The following is a 13,701-nucleotide window of genomic DNA, read 5'->3' on the forward strand; positions in this document are numbered from 1 at the left end:
ATATTAACTAGTTTTCTTTTGTTGCACTTCTTAAGATCCATTCTTTGCGTTTTTGGTGTTTTAACATGTTCTTCCAGGTTTTTTTTGTGCTGACGGAAGACATTTATAAAGACAATTAAGCCCAAATTACATTTCTGAGTATTTCTTTATTCAAATAGTATTCAGATCAAATTATTCAGATCCTATTTATGACGTAGAAAATACGCTGAATTGGCTGGATTGCTTCACACTTGCTCTCCATTTTTGTTGCACTGGTAGGTTTGGGTTGTGGGGGGCTGTGAGCTAACAGGACAGTGTAAAATCTAAGAGCTTTCACCAACAGGGAGGTGAAGAGGGCGGGCTTGGTCTGTGGCAACAATCCCGCCCACAAAAAAAAACAAAAAAAAAAACAGGATTTTTCTTGCCACTTAGCCAAAACTATGTCCTGGAAAACAACTGTTTTTGGATTTTGGCTAAAAATCAGTTATGCTTTTAAAATGACTAAAAGTAATCAAAGGTGGTCTTTAAGGCCGTTATAAGTTCAGAACCAATCAAGGAGACATTCCAAATTTTAGGCTTAACATCAGAAAAACAGAAAATACTTAATGCAAGAGAAAATAGAACACATAAAGACTACACTTTAATTTAAATTTTTTGGGCATCTTAACTCCTGATTTGACTCCACATGCTGTTTTTCCTCCAGAGCAGACGCTCAGACAAACGTAGGAGGATCTGTGTTTGCTTTTCCCATGCTTGAAGTTCACCAACAACAAGGTGTGGAACATGCAAACACAAAAATGTGACTTGTTCTCAGCTCCCTGTCCAAGGATGCAGCTGACAGACTCCGTATGGAGGTATTTCCGTATGAAGACATCGTCTCTGTGTTGCTGCTCAGTGAAGCTGCAGAGCTGACACTCCACCTCTATCTAGTGATGCCCAACTAGATTCCAATCCGCTGACTGTCGACCCAACTCACAGTAACAGGGCAAGAATGAAGCTGTTTGTTCTCCTGGAAAAGTCTTGGACTCCCACTCGTGATTTCACCACCGAATTCACAGACTCGACAACTGTTCTGGCCTAAGCTGTGAGACTCTGACTAGAAAAACAAATCTGCTCAGTGAAGTGTTTGAAGTGTAGAAGCTGAACCAATTGGTTTTATTAATGTCTGGAGCAGTCACTGACTGCAATCACTATATTGACTTCACAATTCCTCTTTCTTACTGCACCTTTCAGCGAAGACTTTACCCTCGCCACATGCTCGAAAACTTATCAGAATGTGCACCTAGTACGAGGTGAAAATGAATTTTTGACACAGTGAATGGAAATAAATGATGACATGTGAAAACATAAAAAAGATTAATGCGGCCAAAATCTCTAAAGGGGCTCAAAAAATATTTTCAAAATCCACTTACAAAACCAAAAAACAGACATAAGGGACATTCAAAAGATGTTTTCAATTATTATGGGATGGCCATAATAATGTGGGGTAGTCGTAGTTCGGCGGTCAGGTGGTCGACTCCTGATCGGAGGATTGCGGGTTTGATTCCCACCTTGCCCGCCCATGTGTCGAAGTGTCCTTGGGCAAGACACTGAACCCCAAATTGCCTCTGGTGGGAGGTTGGCACCAGTGTTCGGCAGTGGAGCCACCACCATTGTGTGAATGTGTGAATGGGTGAATGGGTCTGTGACTGTGAAGCGCTTTGGGCCCTTGAAGGAGGGTAGAAGGCGCTATACAAGTATACGCCATTTACCATTTATATGCCAAAGTGGGAACTTTGGTGGGGGGTTTACTTACAGTTTTAAAAAAAAAAAGAAAAATTTGTTTGAGCGATTTTCACAAAATTTCACACACAAGCTTAACCTTACAACCACAATAGAAGTTTAGTTGACCTTTGACCGTAGGAAGACGCTGCCATATGGAATTAAAAAGAAAAAACTTTCAATACTAGTTGCAAATTTAAACTCCTTCTGGCTATATTGATAAATTGCCCTCTAACTCTTTGAGCATCATTAACAATCTAGATGAAATGTTGATTTTTGACGTTGTAGATTTTGAATGCCATTAGTGTGGCGAGCTCTCAAGTGATATTCTCTTGTTACTTTGTCCTGTTTTGAGTTTTGACAACTGGAGGCGGAGACAGAGGGCTGCACTGGCTTTCTTTTGATTGGTTTATTTTGAGGATGACGACACCTTCTAAACCCACGTAGACAGGAAGTCTACATTTGCAGAGGGGCCGGTAGCCTACCTGCCATGCCGAAACAATGTTGGGACAAGGACTTCAAAGAACAGCTAAGACTTTAAAAAAAAAAAACAATGTCGAAAAAATGTCTAAACTAATTTTTCACTCACGCCCAGAAAGTTTCTCCGCGAGCAGAGCCAGAATCCGCGCGAGCGCACATGACCATGTTGTTGCACGCGCGTGCACTCACTGAGATTCTGCTTGCGTGCACCCATCAGTCATGCTCGAGGGAGCAGCTCACGCACGCAGAAGTAGACAGTCTCTCACGCGCGAGGACTTTTCCTGCTCCCGGAGGATTAAACACGTGCACGTAGGACCAGAAAGCGCATGTTTGCTAAATTGTCCACGAGGAATGTTTGATACGTGCATGGAGATGTGTCATTTCTGTGTGGAGTTTTGACATAAAAAAAAACATATTCCTTGCACATTTTTCACCAGAATTTTGTGAAAATGAAATGCATGTATTCCTGGCTCAAGCTGAACAAGACAATATAACATACAATATGAACCTGTTAGGAATGTGGGCCTAGTTAAAAAGAAAACTCAGTTGCCAAGGAGATCTAAAAGTTTGCTTTTGTCGATTCTTCTAAAAAAAATCATAGACCTGTTCGTCACCGGCTGAGCTGTAGAGAGTAAAGGGAATGTAGCAACAAATCAACCAATGAGGGCGTGTCACAGGGGGAGCGGCGGAGGAGTGGCGGAGGAGCGGCGGGGGAGCGGAGTGCCCGCGGGCCATACAGCCTAATGCTGCTTGCGGCTTTGAATTCGGTTTTGTTTCTCTCTTCACTCAATCATCCTGTATTGGAGCTTTGATTTGTTTTATTTGACACAAGTTACAAGTTATATTACAGAAGCCTTCTGCATTTCCCCAGACTTGGGACAGGAATTAGCATCTTTACATTCTTTGTCGATGTCTCTCGCTCATTAGAAAACTTGATTACATAAAGGCGTCAAAAGCTGGAGTTTGTGAGTAATTTAATTAGAAAAGTAACAAACGTAACCCCCTTGAGCTCAGATTTCCTCCAACAATGAATCATTGTTATTGTATTTAGTATTGTCTACTTTTCCTGCATTTTATCAGGGATCTGTTTGGCTTTCCTTTCTTAGTTCATCAGGCTGCTCTGCTATTTAAAACGAGTACAAACTTGGCTCATATGTTAAAGAGCTCATGGGTCTGTGAGCAGTATGAGATAAATGCATGCCATCCGTACTTTGGCTGCTTTTTCCACTGTTGTTTGCAGCCCCCCCTTTCTGCTGTGCTGCTTTTCTGCTGCAGCCTGGCGCAATCCTTGTGGTGCTTGGTGGATATCTGGGCGTGTCAGGAATGCGCGCTGGCTCTCTCAGTTTCTTAACCAATATATTGTGAAGATGTGCGTTTTTTTACCTTTTCATTTAAAACTCTCAGAAGATAGTCGTTCATGTGGGTCTCCTCTGCCTCCACTTGTGCTTGGTTGCTACAGGGACTCCACAGAAAACCCTTCAATGCAATCAGCTGGTCAGTTATACGGGCCGCTAGATAAGACAAGAAAATAAACTGAATTGAATTTAGCTGAATGGCTCAGGTTAAAGCAACAGGCACAGAAACTGGGTTACAAAACTGGGTTAAGCTTTCTCTGGACATATTTCTAAAACAGCCCTCAGTTCTAAAGTGTGTTCTTCTTTTAGTGTTGGGTTTCACCATGTGAGAAAGTTTCAAACCAGTACTGCCAGCATGCTGAAGCAGCACCTCCTGGAAGGGTTACGCCTGTTTGGATCATGTTGCGGCTTCCCTCTCTGCTGTTGAATAACAGTCTCTGTAGTCCTTAAAGTCCCACTCAACTATCTCTTGATCTAATGTAAAAATGTCTTTTAATTAAGATTATGCAGTTTTCAGACACAAAAAAACAGAACTGAACAAAAAACTTGTTTTCTCTTTCATCGTTTCTGCAGAGCTACAGGAGTTCAAGGAAGTCGAGAGCAAAAAATGCATAAAAAAACCCTCACTAGGGAGTAAGCTGTCCTAACCCAGGAGTCTGCAACCTTCAGCTAAAGATCCACATGTGGCTCTTTTATCTCTCCATGGCAGCTCCTTGGACAAACATAAAATAAGTCATGGAGACTGTTGACAAAGCCACGTTGACCATCAGAGTCAGCAGCTCCCTGATAATGTCTGCTTAACCAAAACTACCTAAAGAAAGCAAATAAACAAAGCTGCAAACTAAGACTACCAAGATCCAACCCCAAACTAAAATAACAAAACCCAGCAGAGTAAGACTGCTGAGGATAAAGAGGGGAAAAGAACAACAAAAAAAAGAAAAGAAACAGAAAATAGCATTTTTTTAAAACTAGGGAATACTTAATTATCATTTATTTAATTTAGATTAGTTACATGTATAAGTTGATGGCTGAGGTTCACATAGATCAGGAGTGTCAAACTCAAGTCCTCGAGGGCCGACGTCCTGCTGGTTTTCCAGAAACCCAGCCTTATCTGCTGCTGATTACCTGGATCAGGTGTGTTTAGCCAATAAGAAGCTTCTATGGCAGCTTGGTTGGAAAACATGTAAGACACCGGCCCTCCAGGGCTGGAGTCTGACACCTGTGACATAGATGATAAATTATGTAGGTTTTTACATCCCTGTTGACCTGAAGAAGTCTTGTTTGCTCAACTCTACCTCCAGAATACACAGATTCTATATGCAAAGCAACACTTAGGTAAAAGTTTGATATTTTATGAGTTAAAAGCACATAACTTGTGCTGCACAACATTGGTTACTAGCTATCCTGACATAATTCCTATTTATTATTTGAAAAAAAAGAAGGTCATGAAATCCAAATTTCTTTAAGGCAAAAAGTGAGACAATGCGGCTCCTTCTAAGTTTTGATCATTAGAAAATGACTGGCTCTTTTCCTGTTAAAGGTTGCGGACCCCTCCCAACACGTCATTTGCTTTTACCAAAGGTGGAAATAAAAGCTCTCTGCCTCCTGATGATGGTTGTCTAGCTCCATTTCAGTCGCGTTTTGATGTCAGATTATTTGTAAATGTAATGGCATTTCCACAGGCAGACATGTCCTGCCTGCCCTGACGTTAACCCAATCTGGGATTGATTATTGGATCGTGTGAATGAGGAGCTTGGCTCCGCTGCTGCGTCTCTGCTGACTCATGGTGCAGCCAGTGAGGAGCTAAAAGGAGATTGAGGATTTGACCATTTGTCTCCTCAAACTTGAAACCGTCCAGAGCTACTGGCTTATTTCAGGAGAAATTAATAAAAATACACCCTTGACTTTCTAATAGGGCTGCCACAAACGATTATTTCAATAGTCGACTATCGATTATTTTTTTCGATTAGTCGACTAATCGGTTCGTGCGGCAAGTAAGGGATAATACCCGACGAAGTGTGCGTTATGAGTAATTAACGCACGACGCGGAGGCCTAAACCGTCCGACGCGAAGTGCGTTAATTTCTCATAATGCACTCTTCGGAGGGTATTATCCCGCTTATACCATGGTCATTTACAAAATAAATAACCATTCAATCAATATTTAGTACTTTATTCTTGTTATTTCTTTGGTTTAGCTCATTTTTTCACAAAAAGCGGACTATTTGATGCGTGATGCGGTTTGTTGTCACGCTGACATGGTACACGGCATGAAGCCGGAAGCCGTTACAGACCTCAGCTGCAGCGGTAAAGTGTCGCAGTTTTGAAAGAAAGACCCGGACAAATTAGGATATTTTTCTTCTTTTTCTGACGTTAAGCCTTCAGTGAGCAGCTAGAACATAAACAGAACACAATCAGCTTCTGTCTGTGTTTCATTTCACGGCAGGTTCGCTCTTCTGAGCTGCTCTGAAAGCAGAAACTCCCTCTTCTGGTGAGACAGAAGACTACACCTCTCATGTCGAGTGGTGTTTTATTAGAAGGAGAATAACCAATTTGTCAATATTAATTTACCTTACAAAAAGAGAGGAATATAAATGCTGGTCGCTACAATAAGTTAAATAAAGCATCAGTTCAGAGAGAAAGTTCATCCATTACTGCTTGTTTTGTCCAGACGATAAAGGAAAAATGTGTTTTAAAGAAGCCTGCGCAGTGATATCGAACGTTTGGTCTGTGTGACCGGAACTTCTTTTTTAGGTGTTACTGTGCATTATCACTTTTTAATCCACACCCAGCAGCCAATCAGAATCGAGTATTCACCCAGACCATGGTATAACTGGATGTAAAACACACATCTTAACCATCATTATCTTTAAACTTGAAGTGTTTAAGCTATATTCTAACTAAAATAAAGACAACAGTTTATTAAGCCTTTAATGAATCATGCAGGTTTCCTCCTTAATTTGTTTCTGGCATTTAGACGAAACTTAAATCAAATGAGGTAATCTGAATCAACTACAGAAAACTTAATAAAAGCCTGGAAGTATTTTTTAAAGCTTTAATATGTATATTTAATAAAACATGTGTAAAGTATTTCAAAAGCTATTAGCAGATATAAACACACTCAAAATATTTGCTCACTGAGGCACCTTTATTTAAGCAAAACACTAATAACATCTTTGAACTCAAGATATTTCTATACATATAAAACCTCAGGATGCTCATAGAAACAAAGAGCTTTAAGACATTACATCTTTAAAAAATTGGGGAAATGTATATTTTCAAAAAGGGAGAAAAACAGAGGATGTTAGAATGGAAATCAGTTCTTTCATTCTATCACTACCTACATCTACTGCACATGCACAGAACGAAATTAAATCATATTTTTCAGTTTGGTGGACCGCCCTTAAATCTGTGCTACGTCTTTAATGTTGTGGTTACTATGCTGTTTGTTTTCGTTTTTGTGACTTTAAGTTACATTTAATCGTATGCTTATTCCGCTAATGTTATGCTACACTTGTCAACCTAGCTCCGGACTACTAGACTTCTGGGACTCGCACATCGTTCCATAACTCTGCAGCAGATCCGTACCGACACACAGCCTCTCTATCTGCGCGGTGAATGTTTCATAATCCGCTCTTTGAACCGAACGACGTGATCATGGCGCGGAATATGAATGAAGCCTTGGACGAGTGATTCATTTCCAGTGTAAACTCATAACCCGCGCCACCCTCGCTGCATTTGGTTAGAAGAGCGCAGATCACGAAACGTTCACCATGCAGACAGAAGCGCTGTCGACTCGGATCTGCTGCAGATCTGATGGATTATCTCCAAACAGCGCATTAATGCTAGCCGAACAGGATCCATTTAAACCCGCGGCAGCTAGCTGTGTTAGCGCAGATGTTAGCATAGCTAGACGAAGCTCTATGTTCAACGTGATCAAACTTAGTCACAACATGCTTCATCTTCACGCACCGCCATAGTGATCTCATGGAACACAAGTTCTGCCTTAAAGAAATTACATTGGACAATTTTCCTCTTTTATTTTTCTTATGTTTCCCACATTTTCGAGTTCCGTTAGCGTGTTGTTGTTGATACTCCAGCCTACCCATCAACATCACTGGTAACCGGCTTAGCACCACTGCGCATGTGTGAAGAGAACGGCAGACCCGGAATTAGAAAGCGCGCACCGTAGTTTTGAGATCAAAACAAGGAAAAAACTAAGAAAAAAACGACGCTTCAACGACCAAAATAGTTGTCGACTATTTTAATAGTCGACGTAGTCGCGACTAATCAAATAATCGTGGCAGCCCTACTTTCTAACACTTTCTAAGATTCATTGATTGTCTTTGGAATGTATTTTCCACTCTTCTAAATCACAGAAATAATACACCTGATTTTTTTGGCATTGCATTTCCTCTTATAAAAATCTTCATCGAAAAACAAAAGTTTCCGTATAATATTGAGGACCTGTCTTGTCTGTTCTCCTGAAAACTCCCATTAAAAGGACATACTGTGCTCTGTTCTGCACCAAAGTATGACATTTCATCCTTATTTTGCTGCTTTAGTCCTCCTACTGCCTTTTTTTTAAACTTTAGTTTTGTCTTTCAGATCCTGGACATCAATTGGACTGGACTCACTAACGTTCTGGATATTCCTGGTGTCGAGTAAGTAGCATCAGAAAGTGAAGCTTTGTTTGCCACAATCAGAAGTTTGCAAGGTTTTTCTTCTTTAGTTTGCTAATCAAAAGGAAGTTTTGCTTTGCTGTTTTTTCTGGAGCTTTGAGGCAGCTTCTGTTGTTAGTGTGTTATTTATAAATAATTTAAATAAAATTCTTCTTCCTGTGGACTCGCAACATAGTGATGCAGCACCCTCAGTGTTTTTTGTTCACTTAATGAAAGTGAACAAATTAATTTGTACTTCTTAAAGATTATCTAGGGCAGGGGTCGGCAACATTTATGACCTGAAGTACCAATTCAGAATGTTCTCCTTGACAACTGTGCCATCACCAACTATAATGTGAACTCTGTTGTTATTCACCTTTCGAACAGACGCTGTTAGCAGCGGAATCGACGCGCATACACGCGGTACAAAATTTGGCCGCCGTTACACGTGAATCATTTTTGAACTGCACAAAAATTGAGACTGTGGGTGACTGCATGTGGTACCAGCGGTACCGCTGTGCAATGGCTGTGGAACAGCAGTTTCAGTGTGAGATCGGGCCTCACTGGATTTTTGCTCATTGCTGCCCTGGAAACTGAACCAGGTCCTACAGCAGCCAACTGAGTCGTCCAGCCGCTTTCAACTATAATGTGAACTTTAATGCTCCCACCCAAAAACAAAACACATTTCCAGATATCTGAAAAAAATGTAATTCACAAACAGCATGTCAAAGACCTTTTTTGAACATACTAACTCAAAATTGTGTTTAGTAATAATATTGCACTAAGAAAATAGTTGAAATAGTATTGCAACTATGTTTGTTTGAAACCAAAAGTACTGCATGTGTGCTATGTCATACTACGAGCATTGTGATTGGATACATCAGAGCAAAATATCCACAATATTTCTAAAAACTTTTATTAAAACAACTATGAATTAAAAAAAAAGAAACAAGTGTATGCTTCTGTCTTATTTATCTTTAGTTACATTATTAGACAGGACCTGAGAAACCTGTTAGTTCATTCTGTGATGATGCTTTTATTGCATATAAAACTAAATGGTTTTACATTTTCAATTAGTTCACCATTCATGGTGATTCAAATTTTCTGCAACTGGACAGTAATGATCTTTATTTGCACCTCCAGTAAATGCAGTGGTGATCAGCTGTAATATTAATTTTGAGACTTGTTCATATTTCATACTGACATTAGGCAGAACAGAAATGATCTGACCTTTTTGGGTTATTATTCAACAAGCTGTATTTATCAATCTTTCGTTATTAAAAGCACTTTTCATGTGTTGCAGCTCAGGGCGCTTTACAATTAAAAATATAAAATACAAAAAGGAGAAAAGTTCAAATCAACACTCTTTACCCTCCCCAACCCACACACACAGCGCCTACAGGCAAGAACAAATGACTGGAATTATAGAAGAGACTTGAGGCTTGGCTCTGCTGTGATGCTGGACCCCAAATCGCTCTTGAGGCCCGCAACAATAAACACCGACCTATACTGGTACAAAAGATCCCCATGTGGAAACATAACTTTATTAATATCAGCAATTACAAAAACATGCGCATAAAAAAAGCTGTGCAGTCATAGACTTTTGCTTCACACTCTTCCCTCTCATGCACACGCAGTTTCATCCGCAAACGTGCTCATATCGTCACAGCTCTCATCTCACCAGCAACAGTTTCAGAACACAGGCACTATTACAGCTTCTTAATTTCACCGCAGCAAACTTTTTTTTTTCCTACAGTGCGCGCTAATTTAAATCGCCTGGTCAGGAAGGCTGACGTGGAAAATAAAACTATAAAGTTTTTTTGAAAAAAAAAAGAAAAAAGCCGCAGTATTTATACAGGTGAGTGGGGTCACAGCACTGCGTGAATGGACCCTTTCCTGAGTCAACAAAGATCCTTTTGAGAAGAGATGACCACTCTTTTCAAATCTGAAAAATACAGACAGACGACAAAACTGCTTATTGTTCTCACATGCCAGCGTGCCACTGTCTTTGCCTCCGCGTGCAGCATAATTAAAAGACCTCTACAGACAATTTTAAAATAGAAGGAAATATAGTTGGAGTGGGGCTTTAAGCCTTAGTTAATAACTAGGGATGTCCCGATCCGATCACGTGATCGGAAATCGGGGCCGATCACGTGATTGGGGACTCGATCGGAATCGGACTCCTTTGTCCGATCAGGATCGGATATTTCATTTATTCTCATTATGATCAGAGCTTTTCATTTAATCTTATCATTATGGATAAATACTCCACTAGAAGTCTGCATGTCATGAAAAGATCACAAAATGTCATCACCAGAAAACGCAGCAGAAAACAGCAGCAGTTCAAGCAGAAGGCTAACTTGTAAACAAAGCTAGCTAGAAAGCTAACTTCTGGGACCAATAACTATTTTAAAAACACTTTAAACTGACAGCAAGTGTCTCTGTTGGTTTGTCATGACACAAACAACAACCCATAAAGGCATTTTAACAGAAAGAGACAGAGTTTTTGTTTCTTTTTAATGTGAAGCTCTTCATGCTGCAGACAGATGGCTACACAGCAGCTGCTAACTGCTACATGCTAGCGCCGTGATTTAACTCCTTAGGACCTGAGCTGTCCTTTGATATGCCTGTTTTATTTATCTGACAGAGAAATAACAGCTAAGAAAATTAACTAGTGTGGTAATAAAACTGAAAATGTGATGTCTTAAGAACTTAAAGAAGCACATAATCTTAAAAATAACTAAATAAATAAAAGAATTTAAGAATTTTAAATGAGAACAGGAATCACATTTGGTCAAAAATGTTCAATAGCTCTAAAGATGTTAAAGCTAAAGTCACTAAACTTTATCACATGACTAATTATCACTTATATAACAAGAAAATTGTATTTTTTTTCCTAGTTTATATTTGCTGTATTTTTACTTGTTTATTAAAGCTACTTCACAGAAGTGTTTTATTTAAGTTTTTAATGATAAAAGAAGGTTATTGAAATATAAATGAGGGACAACACTAATCTGTTTCTTCAGTTTATTCATGTTTTAAATGTATTATAAAAGTATCGGATCTGGACTCGGTATCGGCAGATACACAAAATCAAAGGACTCGGAATCGGATCGGGCCCAAAAAAACCTGATCGGAACATCCCTATTAATAACTGTAGGTTTTGGGTTGTCTGGGCCCGTGGAGGGTCTTAAGTGGAGCAGGTGTTTCATGCAGTTCCCCTGAGGCTTGTAAAGCCACCTTAAGGGTCATCATGAAAATGGAACGTACCATTATCGTGCATGGGGAGGAATTTTGCCTGCAGCATGCCTGCCGAAAAGAAAAAGCATGACCATTTGGCTCTACGGTTCACTGAGCTGTTTGATATTTTCTCGGGGTCACCTCCGTGTCCCGTACAGGTTTGCCCATATCTACCCCTAAGCGCAGTTGTGTCTAAAGGCTGGTTTATACTTCACAGCGATCAGCCATCAGTCACATCCACGATCTGACGGTCTCGTTCATACTAATGTTGTCTGGATTTGATTGCGACTCTCCGCTATAACTGCGATGTATTTCTGACTGATGTTTATACTTTTCAAGCAACGCGATCGTGTTCTGCGTTTATTTTTAACGTGATCTCCATCCCGCTCAGACACTTGCAGCATCTGCGAGCGCGCAGACACATGAAAGGCAGAGGAGGAAGAGATAAGTTCATCCACTAAACAGAGGCAGGGAATACAAAGGTGACAAAATTAAATAAAAAAAAGAACAAATTTCATTTTCAGATATGAGGAAGAAGACACATTTTTCCAGCAACTTGCTCTATTTTCTCTCTAGTTGTCCACTCTCTGTCTCTCTCTGTGTGAAGTTCAGTATTTCTTAACATCTTCAGTAAGTCTTCATTATTTTCAGTGATAAAAAAATATTTTTGGACAAAGTTTTCTGTAGTCGCGTAATCTAGTTGCTAAAGTATATTCAAGTTAAATGATGCGATTTGCATGCGATTGCACTCCGGGCTTAACGTTTCAGCTGTGGGAGACGTCCCCAGCAGGTTCAGCGTTCTGATGCCACTGAAGCGATTCTGCTCCGATGGCCGTGTGACCACTCCAACGCCAGCAATTACGAATCGCGCGGAAGTATAAACCAGCCTTAAGACCTTAGATGGCCTCACTCTATGTGCTGCTCCTCATAAAGAATTTCAGTTATGTGGATGAATGAACTTGTGTGAAAACTTTCTTTTTAGACATTCTTTAGCAGAAATGTGCATGTGAAGGAAACCACGTCTTTCAGGTTTGAGCTGGCAGCCCTTCAGGATTTTTGAGTCATCGTGTTTGGCTGCCGAAACGTTGCCACGCCCACTCACACCTAAACCTTTGTGGTCACCAGATTCTCTTTTTCAGTGTTGGGTGCACAGTTGCTTGGTTACAGTCAGCCTTAAAGAGCTGGAAAACGCTGAAGTTTCAGCACATCAGAAGTAGAACAGCAGCTGTTGTTAGCACAACAGTCTGACTGGTGTGCTGTTTGTTTACTGTTGGTTTTCAGGACTGAAACACTGCAGCTCTTTAAAGACTCCACCCTGTGAAATGCTGCTCTCCTTGTTTCACAAGTTTGAAGAAAACAGTGTGATGTGTGAGCTGAGACTAAACACAAACCTGCCCCACCTTTTCCTTTGTGCGTGTGTGTGTAGATACTCAATTTCACAGTGTTGATTTGCATTTGCCTCGAGACAACATGAAAAAGCAAACAGCAGCATTTGTGCAGCACTCACACTCGGCTGATTTAAACACAAACTCCTTTTAAGGACATGATGGGGCAGAAAGGAGGCAGCCTCAGTGTCAGGGTAACCTGAGGAATTCCACCATCAACTAACCATTCAAACCGGCTTATGATCAAATGTTTGTGATGAAATTAAGTTTGGTTGTTGCAAGCACATGTAAAACTTCATGTAAAAGTGAATCAGCCTCTTCAGGATAGTGTTCAGAAATGGCACACTGCTGCCATCTAGTGGGAATTAAGAAAATGTAAAAGCAAATGACTGCAGTCTTCATGATCCTTTGTTTTTAAAGTATATTTGCAACTAAATTACTAAAAAAAAAAAAGTTATATCCCTTTAATCTATTTACACTTGTCTATATTTAAACATAATAAATAGTTGGTAATATGACACTAAAAGTGAAAGGTTGGTCTGTGGAACTGGGAATTTTCTTAACATCTTCGCACATAAACCTGCACTAAGTCACATTTATGTCCTTGTCACGTGTCTTTTCCTCTCTGAATGAGTGAGGAGTTGTCAGCCGGTCCACAAAGTCCGAATGAAGCTGGTGGTGCGTTCAAGCATGTCAGGAAAATAGTGTGACGGGTTTTTCTCATGACCAAGCCAGAAACTCAGACAAAAAAAAAAAAAAAAACAGAGGGATATTATTCTTTCCAAACAAAACAAAGAACGAACGTAAGCGTTTCTGGACTGCTCTGTCCTTATAAAGGCTT

The 13,701-nt window shown here is 40.2% G+C and overlaps 1 protein-coding gene across 4 annotated transcripts in view; it reads left to right on the forward strand.

Moving 5' to 3' along the window:
* LOC112141874 (extended synaptotagmin-2) overlaps positions 1-13,701 on the forward strand; it is a 90,990-nt gene that overhangs the window by 40,458 nt on the left and 36,831 nt on the right. For all 4 annotated transcript variants that reach the window (XM_024265063.2, XM_024265064.2, XM_024265065.2 and 1 more), the window contains exon 8: positions 8,183-8,238. In XM_024265063.2, coding sequence (XP_024120831.1) covers positions 8,183-8,238 — 56 coding nt within the window. The remainder of the gene's footprint in view (positions 1-8,182; positions 8,239-13,701) is intronic.

Source organism: Oryzias melastigma, linkage group LG3 (assembly GCF_002922805.2).
Source record: "Oryzias melastigma strain HK-1 linkage group LG3, ASM292280v2, whole genome shotgun sequence".
NCBI lineage: Eukaryota > Metazoa > Chordata > Actinopteri > Beloniformes > Adrianichthyidae > Oryzias > Oryzias melastigma.